Source organism: Oryzias latipes, chromosome 5, assembly GCF_002234675.1.
Source record: "Oryzias latipes chromosome 5, ASM223467v1".
NCBI classification, from domain to species: domain Eukaryota; kingdom Metazoa; phylum Chordata; class Actinopteri; order Beloniformes; family Adrianichthyidae; genus Oryzias; species Oryzias latipes.
The window spans coordinates 24,733,742-24,753,558 of NC_019863.2; the positions used below are offsets into that span (position 1 = coordinate 24,733,742).

Sequence of the window (19,817 nt, forward strand, 5' to 3'; positions counted from 1 at the left end):
AGAAAGTCAGCACCCATTCACTCCAACACAGAGGCCCTGGTTCAAATCCCAATGAGGAGTTTGTGTGTTATCCCCATGCATGTGTTGGTTTTTCCTGGAAACTCCCAATTCTCTCAAAGTCCCAACGATGCTTCATAGTGGTGACTCTAAATTGTTCTTCAGGAGTGAATGTGAGTTTAGTTTATTTCTCTGTGAACTGGTAAACTGCCTTTGGCCTGGAGCATTTGGGATTGGCTCCAGCAACCCTTGACCAGAAAAGAGCTGGAGTAGGAAATGAATCTTTGCATACTGGATACAGGGGGAAAAAAAAGTGCATTTGGTCTCAAACTTTGTTTTACTTTTTTAGAATTAATACTGGGATAGCTGTCTTGAGGCAAATTAGCATGAAAAATTCAATATACGCTCAAGTGAAATGTTGCTGCTCCGAACTGATCATTCCACCAAAGATACCTGATAAATTGTTGAGTTTACAGGTTTTTCCAGCACAACAAGCTTAAACAGAATCTCACAGTGTGGACATAAAGGGGATAACAAATACTAGCTAAAAATGCACACACACACACACACACACACACACACACACACACACACACACACACACACACACACACACACACACACACACACACACACACACATATATATATATATATATATATATATATATATATATATATATATATATATATATATATATATATATATATATATATATATATATATATATATATATATATATGTGTGTGTGTGTGTGTATGCACACCCCTGTATAAAAACGTGTGCAAGATCTTGTGTTTATTAGTGATTTGGGGATATGAAAAGAAATAAAGACATTGAAAAAAAAAGCCCACAACTCCTTTTTCTGTATTTATATTTATTAATTTAACCAGAAAATTATTTGATTGTCAGTAAGTTCATAGTGAAACTGAGTTCTCCTTTGCTCTTAAAGCTACAGCAGACAAGTTACTCATTGAACCACTGATTAGATAGCTTACATCAGTTAGACAAGCCGATTGGGTTGCAGTTGTTGGCTAAAATATACTAAAGGAGGCTCTAATAATAAATATTCAAAAGTAGGTGATTAATAAACAAGTCTTTTTAGAGATTACAGAGTTTTACCGCTGGTAAATCTTACTGTCTATTTCAGTGTCACACAATGTTATGCTTTGCTATAAACTCTTGTTAGTAAATAGTCCTTAGTTTTTAAGACTTCACTGAGATGTGAGTCATTGTGAAACTTCAAATGTGTAACTGTTAAAATCAATACACGCAGATTTACAGAACAGGACGGTCTCCTGTCTACAAAATCCAGAAAAAACTTGCTCCAACCAAATAAAACGTTCCGTGTCCTTCCCTTCCCTGCCGCCATCACAAATCCACTTCTGTTTGGCTAGCTCCATTTATCGTTAGCCAATAACGTAATTCTGTCGTGGGGCGGGAGCTGCCGCAGCCAATTAAATGTCAGATAAAGAGCCGAATGGTGCCGCCCACTCGTCTGAACTCGCCTGCATGGAGCTTCCGCTATAAAAAGCGAGTCGTCATGTTGTCGTTCCTCCCTCTCTGCCTTCGTCCGTCGGCCAGGCCGCAGCTTATTTCAACCACCCCGGAACAAAACATCAAGAACAGCCATGTCCGAGAAACTTCCCTACAAAGTTGGTCAGTGGTGACCCTTTATTAATGTTTATTCTTATGTCTTTGACGTGCACATTTTTTAAGTGGGAAAAAAGAAACAAGCGAGCTGTGTTAGCAACATGGTCGTGCCAAATGGGAAACCGGCAAATGCTAGTAGTTCCACCCAGCGAAACGAGGCTATTGCTGTTCATGTTAATATCTTAAACGTTTACCCTCCGGTTGTGTTGTTCCCGAGACCATATTCCATATTATTAATAATTAGCACGCTGAATGATAACTATGTCGCTGAATGAAAGAGTCGTCGGTAAAGCTTGACCTAATGTTTCGCTTCTACTTTTACCTTGTTGGTCTTTACATTTATTATTCATACACTATTTGCAGACTTTTAATCAGTTATGAGAATGAATCGACATGGAAATTGCGCCATGTATGACCATTTTTGTGGAGCGAGAGTTGTCTATAATCACCCTGGATGATGTAGTTTTGGGTAAAGCTAGAGGCGTTACAAAAGTAGCATTCATTGTCTTTGTGGACTCAAATTCCCATGATGACTAGCGTTTCACCGCCAGTTTTACGTGAGTGACAAGAACAGGCAAGATATGCTGTTACCGCATGTCAGGAAAGCAGCACGTGGTCTTTTTTTGTAACACCAAGTCAGTAATAGTTTACATGTCTTTTAAATTGTATTATTACCTCGAACATAAAAAAAAAAAAAAAATAGGTAAACTTACGATGCATTTAAGTGACTTGTTTTAGGAAGTACCGGTAAGTAAAAGTAAAAAGACAAAAAAGGGTCTAAACAACCTATAATAAATTAGCTTGCCACATTCCACTTTATTTGTTCATTTTTATTTATTTATTTTTCACACATGCCCATTAAAAAAAATTAAAAATTAATAAATACTGAGAGGCTGGGGATGTTGCTGGTAGTTTGGTTTAGTACTAACATGTAACCATGTAACCAAATATGAGCAAAAATATGGTCAATTAATTTACAATCAGAAATAAAAACAAATCATTGTAAAATAACACAAATCAAAACACATTTTTACTATTTACATAGTAGATGAGACAGTTTTCAGGTAACCTTTAGTAAACTTTTTTTTTCTTGCATAACTTAAATTCAGTACTCTACTACAGCATTTCCCCCTTTTCTATGTCAAACCATCCTTACTGGAACCACTAACTTGATTAAAAAGAAACATGTTTCAAGGCTAAATGTATTTGTTTAATGGCTAATGCTTATAAATGTTATTACGTTGTGCAACAGTGATGGGTTATCATTTCCTGAGGTCATAAAAGTGACCGTGGAGGCAGGACAAGACTGGAAGACGTGCTTTTCAAACATAACGCAGGAGTGACCCTTCTGCAAAATGACTGACCCACCACTTGTATAGTAAATGAGTATTATGAAAAGTTTAGGATGTTAAAATCTAATGGATGCATAGGCTTTGTGAAACTTTGGGACAGAGTGTGGACTTTACCCCAGACTGAGCCGATGTGTTGGTGGGGAATTGAGCAACTTGTTCAGCTTCTCAGTCGATGCATTTGGATGGAATTACGACAGGTTTACTCCAAAGTCAATGACAAGGATCAAGAGTCTTTCCACTAGCAGAGATGAGTGCGGCAGCAAAATCTAGCAACCTGAGGGAATTTTTACATGGATCAAAGAAAAACAGTCATATAAAATGTCCTCAACATTGAAACTAAAGCTGAAGCAACACAGAAACATTGAATTTCATATGAAATTGTGTCATAATGTTATTTGTCCTTTCAGTGATTCCATTTTTATTTGATATTTCTAAGTTATTAAAGAATTGTGGGTTCAGACGGGCAGTAACATCTGTCTATTAAATATTTACTTTTGTGTACAAAATGGCTCTAAATCATTTTTTCCTGTGTTTTGAACTTCAGTCTGACATTTCTAATGCAGTTTAAGACACGAGTGGAACAGGTACTGATTTCTTTTTTGATGTCCCGGTTGCTGTTTTAGCCGACATCAGCCTGGCTGAATGGGGGCGAAAGGCCATCGACATCGCAGAGAATGAGATGCCCGGCCTTATGAAGATGAGGGAGCTGTACGGGCAGTCCAAGCCTCTGAAGGGCGCCAGAATCGCCGGCTGCCTTCACATGACCCTGCAGACCGCCGTGCTCATCGAGACCCTCACTGCCCTCGGAGCTGAGGTGACCTTTACTTGTTTGTAATCGTGGTTTCATCAATTAAGGAAGGAAGAAGCCGCAGTTATTTTTTTATTGTTTATTTTGGAAAACCATAGCCTAAACCCGGTCTTCCTGGATTACAGAGGAAAATCTCCCTCTGAGGTTGGCTCAGATTAGCAGCTTTGTGAGACTTGGACCGGAACGTTACAGTGCAGAGAACCATCAGAATGGCGCTGTTCTGAGCCGGGTCTTGTCATAGTCCCGTCACAGGTGTAAAGACCCCCCCCTTTCCCCCTGTTCGGTCAAGGCCGGTGTGTTCTGTTATCATGCTGGTTTAATCTGTCCAGCCAGGACTGGTCTCCTCCTGCAGGAGCCAGCAGAACAGAGGAAAGCTGCTTTCTGAAGCCGGTAATCTCCCAAACCTCCATTTTGGTTTTATCTCTGCAGCTGTGCTCAGCTTTCAGTGACTCAATTACATATGTTGCATCTAAACGGGCTCCTGAACTTCTAAATGTCCCAACCGTCCATGGTTAAAATGTTTTTGGTGCACACTAGCATAACTGCTGTGGTTAAAGCACAGAGGAAAACAAACTTGCTCGTGATTTTTCTGTTTTGGTGGAGTGAACAGTTTAAATAAAGTTTTACAAATTACTTTAAACGTTTTGTTATTAAAAGGTTTTCAGACATCTCCTCCTCGGCTGACCTGGATCTTCTCCTCCTCAGGTTCAGTGGTCGAGCTGCAACATTTTCTCCACTCAGGATCACGCTGCCGCTGCCATCGCCAAATCTGGCATTCCAGGTAACGCACAGCATTACTAGTTACTAGTGTTTTACGCAGATAAAAAGCACTTAATCTGCATTTTCCAATTTGGTTATGAGTTTTCATGAAACAAAAAAAGAAAAGAATTCGCCTTCTAGTTTAGTAAGCTCCCACTGAAGTGGTAACTCGGCGTGTCTCCTCAGTTTACGCCTGGAAGGGGGAGACGGATGAGGAGTATTTGTGGTGCATCGAGCAAACGCTGCACTTCAAAGACGGTCAGCCCCTCAACATGATCCTGGACGACGGAGGAGACCTCACTAACCTGGTCCACAAGAAGTACCCCAAACTGCTGGCAGGTGGGATTCAAGCCCACACAGGCTGTTGAGGAGCACCTGCATTTTATCCCACCATAACATTTACACACATATTCAATGACCCGCTCGGATCAGCTTTTAATCTGTCAAAGCATTCCCGTTGTTCTTTTAAAAAGGATTTTGCTGTTTTTAGTCTTAAATGGAAAAAAAATCTGTGTGGTTTTCTAGAACTTCGTATTTGCAGACAGTAATTGGACTCTGAATTGTGGAGTTGTGGGTGTGACCCTCTTCCCGTCACCCATAGCTGAGCTCTCCTTTTACACGCTGTCCCACTTGCTTACAGCTCCCTCACAACCCCAGACAGACATTACTGTTGCAACAAAGATTAGGAGCAATATCGCAGCTATCCAGCCATACAGTTCTGAGCCGGATACAGACTCAGACGAGGAAAACAAAGACCTACACGGATCTATTTGTCTGCAGGCTGATGCATATGTCTGGAGCAAAGTCCGCCCAGCGTCACAAACTATCTTTTTCAAAAGCCTTTTTTTCCCGTCTGCTCTTGATTTACGGAGATTTGAGTAAAGAAATATTCAGAAATATTATTGTGAGCTTAATGTCTATGTTCGCCCATGTCAGCAAAATGTCACAAGAACATGTTAAAAATACCAAAACCATGTTTTCCATCGTAGTGATGGGACCTTTTTGTAGTCTCTGAAAAAGTTAAAGTAGAACTCTGATGGGGTTTCCTTTAATCTCTGGAAAGGAGAGCATGTGATCTGATTATGCACACTATTTATGGTCCTGTTTTGTAAGCAAATAAACGGCACACAGATGTTAAAGCTCAACTGGACTAAGTTTGGGTTTAAAACAATTGGCTACAAATGGCAAAATATACAAATTAAATCCACAGATGAATTTTTTGTTAATTGTATTGGGTTAACACAAAGAAATTCATTTTTATGTATAAATTCTTCAATTAATTAAATACTTTGCCTTTTTTTTATTAAATTACAAGGAATGTAAAAAAAAAGAAAACAGAAATTAAAAAATAAACTATTAAAATAAGATGAAATTGAATGGGATTAAATCTGTGAATCAAATGAAGACTTTGTGTTTATCGAATTCAGTGACATTCAGCCATGAGAGGACTTTTTTCTGAAAGTCCTTAATATCCAGAGGATTGTTTGATGCTGGTTTTTGGATTTGGGCTAAAAACTGCATTATCACTAGGCCTGCGCAATTAATCGCAAATTTATCGCTATCGCGATCTATAGCTGTGCAATATCCTTATCGCAAAAGTCAGCGAAAATCGCAATAAATGGTAAACCTAATATGCTAAAACAGTGTTATGGCAAACATTAACTATATAATGAAATGAATAAATCCCATTATGCATTTCACCAATCAGATGGAGCCCTCACGTTGTTTAACAATCGGACGGAGCTTTTATGTTAGATGCTGCCCTCCTAATTAGACGAGGGTCATTTGGAAAATAATTTAATGTATTTTGACTCTTATTTTTATTAAACTTTTCTAGTGTAATGGAAATGTTTTTGCCATTAGTTCATTTATTGCAAGTTATATCGTCATCGCAATATTCATCACTAATATCGCACATCGCGAGTTTTCCTCATATCAAGCAGCCCTAAATATCATAATTCAAATTCCACTGGGAATGCTTTCAAAAGGACTGTGCAGATGATTGGAGTGGGCCTTTAACACATTAAATGCCCCTCGAGGCGTTGCAGCCCAACTGTGAGTGTTGTGGCTGTGTCATGAGGTGGCAGAGAGAAACTGGTGGTGGTCTACACCGAGACTCTACACCCACCGAGGGCTCGGAGTGATTCTCTCCACCGACAGATCCTCCTCTGTTGAGGAAATGTTCTGTTCTCTTCTGGAGTTTGTGCCTTCACATTTAAGAGACGTTTGCTTCCCAGGCATCCGTGGAGTGTCGGAGGAGACCACCACCGGCGTCCACAACCTGTACAAGATGCTAAAGAAGGGCGAGCTGAAGATCCCTGCCATCAACGTCAACGACTCCGTCACCAAGGTAACCGGCTGCAGGCTGATTTCCTCGAGAGTGTGTGAGCTGTGTGACCCATACACCAATGTCTTTTCAAAATGTTTTAGCAGCTCTGAGGCTCTGCAACTGTTTTCCCTTCAGATTTTCATGTATTCAAATTAAGAGTCAAGATTATATCTGATACAATAGTAAAGATTACTGTAAGCTGTTGTTTTTTAAAAAAAAAGCACTTTATTATTTCTGCTTTTTTTTCTTTCTTTTTTGGACTATTATCAGTCTGCCATCTAAGTAACATACGATGAGGCATTACTGCCATCTTACAGATTCAGTTTTTGTGGGGGAAAAAAAAATGTAAATTGTAAAATGTATTTACCCTTATTTGGTTTCTTGGCAAGATTTCGAAGTTTTTATTTTAAATGTCCGCGTTCAGCTCTCTGGTAATGGCAGTGGCTGTGTAACATTTGAAGCGTACTGCAGCTTTAATAGCTTTTTTCTTTTTTAAATGTACATGTGGCATTTGGTTTAGTCCTGTTTTACTCAAAGGACATTTCACGCTTGTTCATCAAAACTTGTGGTACACGTGTTATCCTTAAGAAATGTTTGTTTGTGCCCCGCCCCCCCTGCAGAGTAAATTTGACAACCTGTACGGCTGCAGGGAGAGCCTGATCGACGGCATCAAGAGAGCCACGGATGTGATGATTGCGGGTAAAGTGGCGGTGGTGGCGGGTTACGGGGACGTGGGGAAAGGGTGCGTACAGGCGCTGCGGGCGTTTGGTGCCCGTGTCATCGTCACAGAAATCGACCCCATCAATGCCCTGCAGGCTGCGATGGAAGGTGAGCCACAGCAATGAGCTCCTCACAACCAAAATTTAAAAATCTGTGTGGTTATGCGTTTAGGTCAAATGTTTGTTTCAGTTAGACCTAAAGACTCCACCTGTTCCCGTTTCCTGAAGGTTATGAGGTCACCACCATGGATGAGGCTTGTAAAGAAGGAAACCTCTTCGTCACAACCACCGGCTGTGAGGATATCATCATGGGACAGTAAGTGGAAGTGACGGACGCTACGTCCACAGCTGTGCGTTTGCATTGATGGGCTGAGATCTTCCCTTTCCCTCAGCCACTTTGAAAGCATGAAGGACGACGCCATCGTTTGTAACATCGGACACTTTGACTGTGAGATCGACATGGGCTGGCTCAACAAAAACGCCGCCGAGCGCATCAACGTTAAGCCGCAGGTGGGGTCACGATGCTCTGATCACCGATGGCCTTTGAATGCCCCTCGAGGCGTTGCAGCCCAACTGTGAGTGTTGTGGCTGTGTCATGAGGTGGCAGAAAGAAAGGGGTGGTGGTCTACACCGAGACTCTACACCCACCAAGGGCTCGGAGTGATTTTTCTCCACCGACATCCTTACCTCTACCGTGTCATATCCAGGTTTTACCTTACAAGTGGATTTAATATAGTCAAGGGCCAACCAAAAGCAGGTTTAACAACCATAGGAATTAGAGCTGGGTGCAGTTCGTCAAATAACCACTAGGTGGGGTGTTGCACAAAACAATCAGTTTCCAATAGTGACGCATTTGTAACAAGCGTCTAAGAGTTTAAAAATAATTGCTTTACAATTGTCCCATAGAAACTCACAAGGCACATTTGTGAAGCAGGCTGCAGAAGAGGTGAAGACTTATCTAGTCAGTGAAAATAATAATGCCAAAATGTATTTGTCTAATCATATTGTACTTCCTAATCAGTTATTTAATTATTTTAGTAGCTTTCCACAAATCTCAACTCTTTGCAATTTACCCATTCACTTTGAGAGTAAACAAAACCTAACAAAGTCATATAAATTATTATTATTTAATAAAAGAAGCAGTAAAATGACTCTGAGCTCAACAACCCATTCTTAAGTCTGGCAAAGAAAAGGAAAAAATGATCATTTTCTGTTTTTTAAAGATTTAAAATCACATGAGCTCTTGGAAGAATTTACCTAATGTACTAAATGAAGGAATAAAACAACTTTGTATTTTTTTCTGACAGTTACGGTTCTACAGCCTCACTTTCCTACTTACTTTTGACGAAGAGGATGACTGGCTTTTCACTTGTTTTTGAGCCTCCTGGGCTGCTGTAGGGAAGATGTTTATGATTACATTACTGAACCATGACTGACATTCTTATAGATGACTGTATCGAATGTTGTTGTATTTTACAGAATAAAAGATAGAAGCAGTATTATTTTTCTGGGATTGTTTGTTGATGCTATGCCTTTAAATCAACAAGTCCCCCCTTACAGCTGTGGGTCTTCCTCCGCAGGTCGATCGCTATCGTCTGAAGAACGGCCGTCACGTCATCGTTCTGGCAGAGGGCAGGCTGGTGAACCTCGGCTGTGCCATGGGACACCCCTCGTTCGTCATGAGCAACTCTTTTACCAACCAGGTATGACAGATGACGAGCAGCGTCGCGGCTGCATAAAGCAGGAAGACAAAGTTTCCACTTGCACCAATGTGTTGGAGATGAAGAGCAGCTGGTGCATTTGCTTCCTTCAAGTTTCCGCCTTGCCCTCTGCAGGTGCTGGCTCAGATCGAGTTGTGGAAAAACACAGCAAAGTATCCTCTGGGAGTTTACTTCCTCCCCAAGAAGGTCAGAAATTCATTTTTAAGCAGCTTTTCATTTGATACAAAAGGATTTGTTTAGATGTTCCTAACATCTCTCTCTGTCTATTTCAGCTGGATGAGGAGGTTGCAGCCGCCCACCTTGATAAACTGGGAGTGAAGCTCACCAAGCTATCAGAGAAACAGGCCAAGTACCTGGGCCTGCCCAAAGAAGGACCCTTCAAACCGGACCATTATCGCTACTGAACCCCCTTCTAGTCAGAGGAAGAGGAGGAGTGGCCAGAGTGGTGCTGGTGTTTTGGTTGGTGGAAGTCTCATTCTGGGCGTCGTGTCGGTCATTGAAGAATGGTTCCCCACCCCCACTCATTATCAAAAAAGTGCTGTAGATGGTTTCAATCAATTGGACTGAAGTCTGAACCCATTTCTGCTCTGCTGTGTTCATGTTGGACCCGAGCCAGTGAGGATCCATCTTTCAGAACCAAGCCTCCATAAATGGTTTCATTTAAAGGTGATGATTAGCTCATGAACCCTGGGGTTCTGCAGGGGTTTTTATTTTTATGGGTACCGCTTCATTTCAGCTTCACCGACTCCCACCATTATCCACGGCTGCCTCTCCCTCTTGGTCTGCTCTCCTCTGAAATGTCTGCTGTGGCTGTTTGTAAAGACGGTTCTCTTGTCTTGTCATTCCCTCTCCTTTCATGGGAAAATGGAAGCCCTCGCGCCCGTCTGTCCCAACTTGCTTCAAGTTTAAGACATTTTGTCTTTGTTGATAATTCATGGCGAAACCTGTGGCCTTATTATTCCATGTGTTCACATCAGCACTGCTTTCTGTTGGCACTTAAGACATGGTGGTGGAATTGGGTGAGAAGTGGACGTTCTCCTGTGTGTTGAACAGATGCTGCTGCCAAAGTAACCGCTGAAGCTCCAGGTCTTCTGCCTGTTTCCAAGTCTTTCTGTGGTGATTATTTAATTAGATCTGGAGGTGTTTGCATCGACCTTACCTCTACTTTTTTTTTTTTTTTTTTAATTCTTCAGTAAACCAGATTCTTCTGAATTTTGGTTTAAATGGATCAAGATTAAACAGTATTTTTTTTTTTTTTTTTTTTTTTTTTGAACTGAAGAGTTCAGCTGCTCACGGTGTTAACTATGTTGAAACTGTCAAAGAAACAAAATAAAGCTGACTCGACTGTTTTATTCACTAGATCTTCAGATTTATGTCCAAAGGCTGAGTAGAAAAGCGATGGAGGGGTTGGGATTATGTCACATGACTCATTTGTTTTGTTAACTTTTTCACAGTCGTCAATATGGCTGGAAGAAAACAGTCAGTCCCATTACCATACAAAGTTCACACATTAGAAGCCGAATCAAAACTCATTCAGAGAATTTTTTTTTAATGTTTTGTGCTTGGTGGTCTTTTAAGAAGGATTAAACAGTTTTTAGCCGAAATTAAAAAGCCTGCGTCATAGTTTCTGCCGAGTGGCAGCAGTTCATTAGAAATTCACCTCTTAGTTTTGTCGTCACTCTTCCTCTAGCATACAGCCCCTCACCCTCAAACCAGTGCAAGATAATTGGACCAGAAGTCTTGGAGCTGTTCAGCTGTACAGTTTTGAGCCAAATGCCAGCTCAGACGAGGAAAACAAAGACGGACATGAATGTAGTCTGCAGACGAGTGTCTCCTGAGACTGGAGTTTGATAGAGGGGGTTAAACCACCCAATCATTCCAGAGCGTGGCTGCAGCTCACTGCTCCCCTGTGGGGATGGCTCGAATGTGAAGAATTTCCCCCCCCCCCCCCCCCCCCCCCCCATGCTCCTGATTCACAATGATTTATAAAAAGAAATACTCAGAAATGCAATTTTCTTTAAATATGTCCTCCATCAGAAAAATGTCACAAGAACATGTTAAAAACAGAGTGGGTCTTTGAAGACTTATGTGCTGAAATAAAAAACCTTTTTATGTCTTCTGGGTGTAAAGACTGCAAAATGAGACGGTTCAGCGCTTACAGCATCAGGTTTTATTTTGCGTTAGCATGGTCACAGTACTAGTTTTACATCAACAGGGTTCTTCCTACTGAAAAAAAAAAACCAAAATATATTAAAACAGGAACTATTCTGCCTTCCCTCGGAATTTAGGAGTGAGCTAAATGTGAGGAAAGGGGAGCATCTGGAAAAGAGGAGCGGGGTTAAACAGGTTCCAGTTAGCTGTTGGCCTGTAGATAATGGGATGACTCATTCCTGTCAGGTCTAACGCGGAGCAGGATGATGACCTTCAGTGTCACTGCAGACACAGATGTGATTTTTACCACAAATGATAAAAAATCCATAAATTAATGATAATCATTTACAACTTATTTACATGTATAGAACTCTTCAGCTTCCACCCACCCTGAAAATAAATCCCGTTTTAAACGTTTCATTCCACATAAAGTTGCTTTGTGTTTTCAAAAATGGATTTATTTAAATGACTGCACTTTACACTGCAGCACTTTTCCTTTCACTGTACAATGTAAGCACAAGTGCATGCTGGGATAGTGATGCCCTAGAAGACGGTAAGTCGGTTAACTAAGCAACAGTCAGAATGCCTGAAGTCTGAGAAAGAAAAGAAAAGAGTTGGGAATCACCAGCATGCAGCAAAGGATTCGTCATGGAAAATGGACAACTGGAGCTGAATCACTGGCTCATCAGACCTGAGATCTGTTTCCATTTTAACCCTTGTGCTATCCTAGGCCCTTTAACGTTGGGAGTTGGGTCATCTAAACCCACTAAACAGTGTGCTGAACCTTTTTTCTTCAATGATTTGTGATCTTCACTGATGTCCATGGATTACATGAAATCTTTCCACCTTTATCCACCTTTGTCCTGGTAGGAATAACACGTCAATGTAAGGGGGGGGGGGGGGGGTCATCTAAGATAGCACAAGGGTTAAAGCATCATGAGGATTTCACCAGGTACAGAGGAAGGACAACAGCCTTTTCATCCTCAAACCAGCAGTAATCTCCGTTATTTCAGAGGAAGAAAGCAGGCCAACTGACATAAAAAAAAAACATCAAACGGGACAATAGTTTACTTTCAGAGGCTTTGTATTTAGTCCCAAGACAAAACCTTTGTTGTTGCAGCATTAAAAAGGTTGATATTGAAATGCGGTTGTGCACTTAAACTACAGTGTGCAGTTGAAAAATGATGGCCAGAAACATCCGGGCAAAAGGAATGACACCAGTGCAATCAAAGATATTCTGCTTTTCTGTTGCAATACTTTAAAGTCCCACTCCAATCCTCTTTTGATCTATTGTAAAAGTGGTCTTATATTTATGGTTATGTTGTTTTTAGCCAAAAGGAAAAAGCCAGTGCTGTTTTCAAGAACACAGTTTCTGTTTTATTAGAAATTTGCCTGAGAGTTGCAGGGAGAACTGTTGGTAGAGTACACCTTCCCGCACTACCCATCATCCCCGGGTTTACCCTCTCTCCTGTTAGCTTACAGCCCCCAACAACCCCCACCTAACATTACTGGTGTAACAAAAATGGCGAGCAAAATCGGAGGTGTCCAGCCGTGCAGTTCTGAGCCAGATGCCAGCTGAGGCGAGGAAAACAAAGACGTAGATGAATTTATCTGTCTGCCAGTGGATGCATCCGAATGGAGTGGAGCAGGGAGTTTGGGGCCCACTGACTGGAGCACCTATGTACGTCACGGCTACAAGCTTTTTTAAACTGCATTTTTTCGCCTGTTCCTGATTCAACACAATTTTAATAGAGAAATAACTAATAATTTTGTTCATATATGTCCTTCATCATGAGAAAAAATCCAATAAAATATGTTAACACCAAGAACACGTTTTCTTTGGAGTGGGTCTTTAAAGGCATATGTTTACATAATCGGAATTATTGGTCCTTATAGATTCATTGACAAGAGAAATGGCATGCAACAATTTAGAGGTGCGGATGGTTTGCAAACTGAAACAACCAACAGAATAGGCTCATTCCTGAAGGAAAGAAAAGCTAATAATACGTATTGCACAAATTCAAAACATACACATTTTGTTGCAGATGACAAAATAAAAAGTAGTGCTGTCCATCACTTCTGAAAGGAAAGGTGCTGCAGCACATGACAGGTCCATGTGCAGAGGATAGCCATTAGGAAATGAGTGATATAAAACGGATTCTAATGATAAATGTGGAGTTTGCACTGTGGTGTTTCTGAAGGCCCAGGTGTTCCTGCGTGACTTACTCACAGCCACATTCAGCAAACCAAGCCAGACTGGCTGAGACCCCTTCAGCTCCGTGCCGAGCTTCTCCCAAAACAAATATTGTGCATTCAGATACCAAAGACTCGAAAACAAAGCAGCAGGACTGAAGGGCGGAGAAGAAGTCTGTCTGCTAACCACCTTCCATGGCATCTATTATTCAGAGACCAAAGACAGGAGCAGAGAGGGGGCAGCGGACAGGCGGGGCGCATCCGTCCCATTAACTGTGCTCCACCTCAAAGGCAACCAGGAGAAAATCGGAATTTGGGAAAAAGTGTGAAAAGTTTCCTACGACTGCGTGAGTGGGAATACTGAGCTGGAATTGATGATGTTTATTCATCAATAATCTTAGCGGTGACAGCTGATATCTGTATCTTACAAAAATATGATGCACGTGAAGCAGTTTCTGTAGCTACTTTATTAATGCTCGGATAGTTGGCACATTTAAAACTGCTACCAGAATCACAGTGAACGAAAGCTACTGCTACAAGAAACAATCGACTCCTGCTGGGCCGACCAAACCAGCACCCCCCCAGGGACAAACCAGTCTGAGCTTCTCCTGTAAAGCACACGCATCATTCATCTGATTCACACAGTGCTCGTGGTCTGTGTGCTCAACCCCCCCATTCCTGCTATCTGCTTCTGAAGCAGTCAGACGTAACTCATGACCTGAAAGAAAAGAAGTGACCTGCAACACAGCAGTTTGTTTGCCCCCTCGGATGGGTGTAACCAAGAGTGCTGCTGAGGTGGGGCTTACTGCCCCTGCTACAGACCCCCCCAATAGTTCAGGGGCAGAGGCCTTAGTGACCCCTCACACCACTGTACTGATGCCGCTGTGCTTAGACTTGCTGTTGCTGGAGCCCTGAGGAGGGGCCGCTGGAGGTGAGGGGCCGTGGAGGTGGGGGCCGTGACCAGGATGCGGTGGGTGTGTTGAGTGGCCTCCATGGCCGTGCTGCGAGTGAGGGTAAGTTAGCTGCTGGTTGTGGGGGGGCGGCGGGTGGTACTGGTGCGGCGGGTGCTTCAGGTGAGCGGGTGGGTGATAGTGGTGGTGGTGGTGGTAAGGCGGGGGGTTCTGGCCCATATGGCAGAACGGGGCGTTGTGCGGGATCATAGGGGCCGGCGTGTCCGTCTCCACCCGGGCTGTGTGGTGCAGATTCAAAGGGTGGGGGGAATGGGCCATGAGGGTGGGATGTGACAGCTGGGGGGTGGGGCTTGGGGACTTCACCCGCCTGGTGCCAAACAAAGAGCCCAGGAGGGAGGAGGAGCTTGGCAGGGAGTGGCCACTGTGGCGGGACGGACAGTCTCGGCTGGAGGGGGATCGCCGTCGAATGTGAGGACTGCTAATGATGGAGCCCTGGAAGAGAAGACAGAGAGATGATGGAGCAGCAACAGATCTGTGCGTGCTGGCAGACCACCACAAGAGCACCAACCAGACTCCTGTAAGCCGTGACTCGGTCTGCCCAGGCTACAGCTCCCAACACGTCTGTCTGGGAGGCTGTGCGAAAACTGATATTGATTGTTTGATTGACAGATTTTGTGTAGCTGGCTTTTAGTGGTAGGGGTGTGGACTTCCAACGAGCTCACTCCTAATATGGTGAGAGTGGTTGCCATAGAAGCGTTGACTCCGACCAACTTGGACAAATCACTGCTTCCTAACGTCGCCTGGCTTCAACATGGTTGCATCCGTACAGCCCCCAAAAAAGTGACTAAACTGGCTTCATTTCGTTGGAGCCGGAAGCACTGCATTTTCTAATGGGTGACTGTTGGTAAATTTCAATGCCTCATTGTTGTTTCATGAACCTACACAGATAAAATTGACTTGTGACAATTAGAGTGTAGTAGGCTGAAGGAATACTGCACTTTTATGCAAATAGCTCAGGAAATTCAGTGTTAAGTCACACATATCAGCTTCTGTGGTATGCTGTTTTTTAACACAAAAAGGAGAAAAAAAGAGCTCAAGAGCAAAATAAATAAATTGACATGATGAAGAAGACAGAGAGCAGCCAAGAGCATTGCAGAACATGCAGCAGAAAATCTTGAAAAGAAAACACAGACATGAAAGTCACACAGACGCCGCTGGACTTACAGCCTGATAGAGGGTGTAACTCGGCAGAAAAAGTGCCTTTTGTTGCCAGAAGACTCTCCCATTCTGCACTAGACTGAGTTTTTCTCCTGTGCATGGGCTCACAGCAGCAGAACTCAGTAACCTGTGAGTGATTTTAGGCTGCTCCATGTAACAACCACAGAGGACAGCGGTTCTAATGTTCTTGTAGTCAAAATTATGAAATTATGGACCGCTATGACCAACAGGAGCACCGCCTGGAACCAAGGGATGATTCAACAGTTGTGCTGCTGCAAAAACCTAAACAAATGATGGTTAAAGTCCCACTCTGATCATCTTTTGATCGATTGTAAATACGTCTCCAGTGGTCTTTTAATTATTAGTATGCCAAAATAAAAATAAAAACGTTTTCTGTTGTATTCAAGGACATGGTTTCCATAGAGCAGTCATACTTTATTAGAAAATTCTCACATGAGTTGCGTGCTGGACTGAGAGCATATTTACCACATCACAAACACGCTCTTTTTCAAATAGCATTTATTTGTCTACTCCTGATTCACAATGATTAGAATACAGAAATACCCAGAAATGGAATTTGAGGCTTGATTTTCTTTATATATGTCCTCCAGTATCAGAAAAATGCCACACCAGAATGTTAAAAACACTAAGAACACGACTTTCATCTTAGAGGGTCTTCAAGGCTCAAGTCAGTTCATGATCAAATGTCATAGTGCTGCAGTTCAGGGTTTTCACTGATGGAAAGATAAAAATGCTGAGCACTGTTTTGACAATTAAAAGTACCAGTTTATGCCTTTCTATATAATAATCACTAAAATATTTTTTTCACTACATTAAATGGTTAATATTAGAACATCTGCACTGAGATTTTACACAAATATAACCAATTCAAATCCAGGCTAAGAATAGAGGAGAAGATCAGTTTTATCTGTGCCGGTTTTACATAAGCTGTCACTTTTATTTATTTTATGTTTAAAATGTTTACATTTTTATTGTAAATGGAATTTATTGTTTACTCCTAACTCCCTTGAAAAAGAGATTCTTAATCTCAATGGGACATTTCCTGGGTAGATAAAGGTTAAAAGAAATGTTTGGCAGTAAAGTGTTTACCAGCAAAGGGCCCCACTTTTGGGATCAAATAATGGAAAATTGCACATAATTCTTGTTAGGGTGTTTAGTTATGACAGTGAATTAGCGAATCAAAGACTTTCTATTCATAGATGTAACAAACAGAGTGGTTCGATTTATTAAAACAAGTATTTAAACTTGACTTTAGCACAGGACTTGAGACAGTAATGATCATATGTCTGGTTTTTGTTATAAATGCTTAAATGTTGAAGTGCACAACAGTACTTTCACTTTTTGTTCAGCATTTTATGTGCCTAAAAAATACAGGCATGGTGTAGGGGAGATGGGGGAGGTTTTTTTTCTATGGGGTATGTTATTAAGACTACATCAAAACGCATTTGTGCATCCAGATAAGCCTGCTGGCACAAAGTGCCTGGATCACAGCAATGGTGTGAAAACTCTCTGTTTACCATTGAGCAGCATTGTTTTTGTACCACATACGTTTGTGGTCAGGAAAAAATGCTTTTTTGCAAGGAGGGCCAGCAATCTCAACATGGAAGTTGAAGAAATGCCTTTAGAAGTGAGGAAAAGCCTTTAATATTCACTAAATGGCTGACCAGAGTGAAACAAAGCAGATGCCTGAGGTGAACATGCAAAGTTTGCAGCTGACAGAGTATCGTCAGGTTCACTCTGCACAAACAGAATAAGGACTACAATCATTTCAAAGTGAAACAGACAGATTGTGTAAAGGTGTCAGTCAGTCACAGTGTTGGTTACGCCATGCTGTCCACAGCCAGAGTCATTCCAGAACATGCAGTGTTTGCTCACCACAAAAACACCACCAAGAGAAAAGGTGGGACAAAGAAGCAGCAACACACAGACGTGTGTTCGGAGTGACATCACAGCTTGGCACCAGGGCCTTCTACTTACTTCCAGATTGCTGTCTAGAGATCCTGCACTGCTGCGTCTTCCACGCTTGCCTGCCCAGAACATGTAACAGGACAGGTTAGACACTGCTGGTTAAAACAGGGACAAAGCCCCTTGGTCTACTGCAGGAGGATGCTAACAAGCTATCAGCAGGCAGCAGCGTCAGTAGAGAGGAAGAAGGCTACGCAGGACAGGAGAAGGAAGAAACACGTCACTGCTTCTAAACTACAACAGCCTCAAGTCTCTGTCAACAAATTCAGGACTTCTCTAAGTGCCTATGGAACAACCCGAAGCTCTGCTGGCAGGAGACCCTCTGCAGTGGGACTTTGATATCCTATACAGAGGAAGTTTTACCCATCAGTGAAGGGGGGGGGGGGGGGGGGGGCAGTTTCCACAGGTAAACTGTTGGTGGGAAGCTGTCTGAGCTGCCTCCCCATCCTCCTATTCAATGGGTTCTCTCTCATGTGCAATACATGGTTCAGCACCTGTAGCTAGTTATATACAGTTGGATGAGAACGTTTTGGGCACTCCTGATAAATTTCAAGATTTTTCTTCATGAGCTGTATAGTCCATCTCAGGAAGAGACCTCGCTGTGTAAGGACTAAAATAGTTCTGCAGGTGCTGGAAATGGGTCACAAGAAACCAAATCTCAAGGTTTATTTAGCTTTTATTTAAATGTAACTTTGGCCATTAAAATTCTTTTTTGGAAAACTGACTGCTTTAGCCCTTCGTCAGCACAAACTCCAGCAGTTTTGCCCTCCATGTCAGCACACACATTGGGTGACTGGAAACTACAAAATGCTGAAAAACGTAGCTTTTTATAATCCTCACTGCAGCTCATAATGGTCTAGTTAGTACTAACTTCATACAGTCAAATACCAGCTCACAGAAATGTATTTGAATATTTATTTTCTACTGAATACAGTAAAATGAAGGAAACTTCAAAATAAAAGCATCTCTACAGCTTGTAGTGGGCATTCAGCTTCCAATGACAGAAGCCTTCCTAAAGAGAGATGCTGAGATGTTTGGTCCTATCCCGAGATCTACATGGCAAAGCCAACCTCCCCACTACCCAATAATCATCAGTTATTAGTTTTTAGTAAATTACACCTGTGTCCATTAGTAAACGCACTCATCTCGGTCTCGGTGGCCCCAGCCGTGACACTCCTGCATATCAGTTGCCATGGTTCCCCCCCTAAATCGAAGCTGCACAGAGGCGGGAGATTTTCCTCCTCTATGTTTTCAAAATGAATGGAATGAGCAGTATCATGCCAGCGTCACACTCCGGTTCCTACTCCAGCAAAAGAGCGAAGCATGCACTGGTCTGTCACCATGGCGATATCCAGCCTTACCTGCATCTGAGAGGTCACGTAGGGAGCTGCTGAGGGCGCTCCTCTTCAGGCCTTCTCCTATGGCGTAACTGTCATCGAGGCTGGCTCGGCTCAGGGTGCCGTTCCCGGTGTCCTTTTTTAAGCCTGCGCTCTGGGACATGCTGGGCCTCACGACTCCCTTCTGCTTTTCCAGCTCAGCTGTGGAGACAACAACATGCAGCCTTTTCAGCACTTTCCCCTACATTGTGTATAAAGAACAGAAAGGTTCTGCTCACATTCTATCCGGTATTTCTCCATCTCTTGGACTTCTGCTATTGACTCTCGCAGATCGTCAGTAAACCTTTTGCGATCCTGAGGGTTCGGTGCATTGAAATTGATGAGGACTTTGATGTCCGCCCCAGGAATGGCTGAGGTCAGACGAACTCCGTTGGTATAATCTGAAGAGGGAAAAAAGACAGCTCTACTTGTAAAATCCTGGAACAGCTAAAGACAATTTTTAGACAAGTAGCATTTACAGTCTCTTTTGGTTTTATCACAGGAGGAATTTTTAGCTGAAACGGTTTCTATTAAACTGTGAATATGGATCAAAATGAGGTTTCTTTCTATTAGAAGAACTTCGCCCCAGACATTTTTTTCCTCAAACTGAAACTGGTTTACAATCAAAATGTATTTCATGTTTG

General features: G+C 42.3%; 2 protein-coding genes and 2 non-coding genes across 9 annotated transcripts in view; 3 read left to right on the forward strand and 1 right to left on the reverse strand.

Moving 5' to 3' along the window:
• Positions 1 to 1,524: 1,524 nt before the first annotated feature.
• ahcy (adenosylhomocysteinase) lies at positions 1,525 to 10,694 on the forward strand. Its single transcript, XM_004069059.4, has 11 exons — positions 1,525 to 1,656; positions 3,626 to 3,816; positions 4,516 to 4,591; positions 4,756 to 4,908; positions 6,807 to 6,919; positions 7,519 to 7,726; positions 7,846 to 7,933; positions 8,010 to 8,127; positions 9,198 to 9,320; positions 9,453 to 9,524; positions 9,611 to 10,694. Exons 1-11 carry the CDS (start codon positions 1,629 to 1,631, stop codon positions 9,740 to 9,742), a joined length of 1,302 nt encoding a protein of 433 aa, XP_004069107.3. The 5' UTR covers positions 1,525 to 1,628; the 3' UTR covers positions 9,743 to 10,694.
• On the forward strand, positions 6,596 to 6,730 carry LOC111947487. The gene has a single exon (XR_002873342.1). It is a non-coding gene; the product is annotated as a small nucleolar RNA SNORA17 (small nucleolar RNA).
• Positions 8,164 to 8,299, forward strand: LOC111947488. The gene has a single exon (XR_002873343.1). It is a non-coding gene; the product is annotated as a small nucleolar RNA SNORA17 (small nucleolar RNA).
• A 791-nt stretch (positions 10,695 to 11,485) lies between the features above and the next one.
• The window catches only part of iqsec1 (IQ motif and Sec7 domain 1), a 138,691-nt gene continuing 130,359 nt past the window's right edge, over positions 11,486 to 19,817 (reverse strand). For 5 of the 6 annotated variants that reach the window (XM_023955121.1, XM_023955122.1, XM_023955125.1 and 2 more), the window contains 4 exons: positions 19,413 to 19,574; positions 19,159 to 19,335; positions 17,810 to 17,859; positions 11,486 to 15,085 (listed from right to left, as the gene is read on the reverse strand). In XM_023955121.1, coding sequence (XP_023810889.1) covers positions 14,543 to 15,085; positions 17,810 to 17,859; positions 19,159 to 19,335; positions 19,413 to 19,574 — 932 coding nt within the window. In that variant the 3' untranslated portion in view covers positions 11,486 to 14,542. The remainder of the gene's footprint in view (positions 15,086 to 17,809; positions 17,860 to 19,158; positions 19,336 to 19,412; positions 19,575 to 19,817) is intronic. The other variant, XM_023955126.1, reaches the window with a different exon arrangement.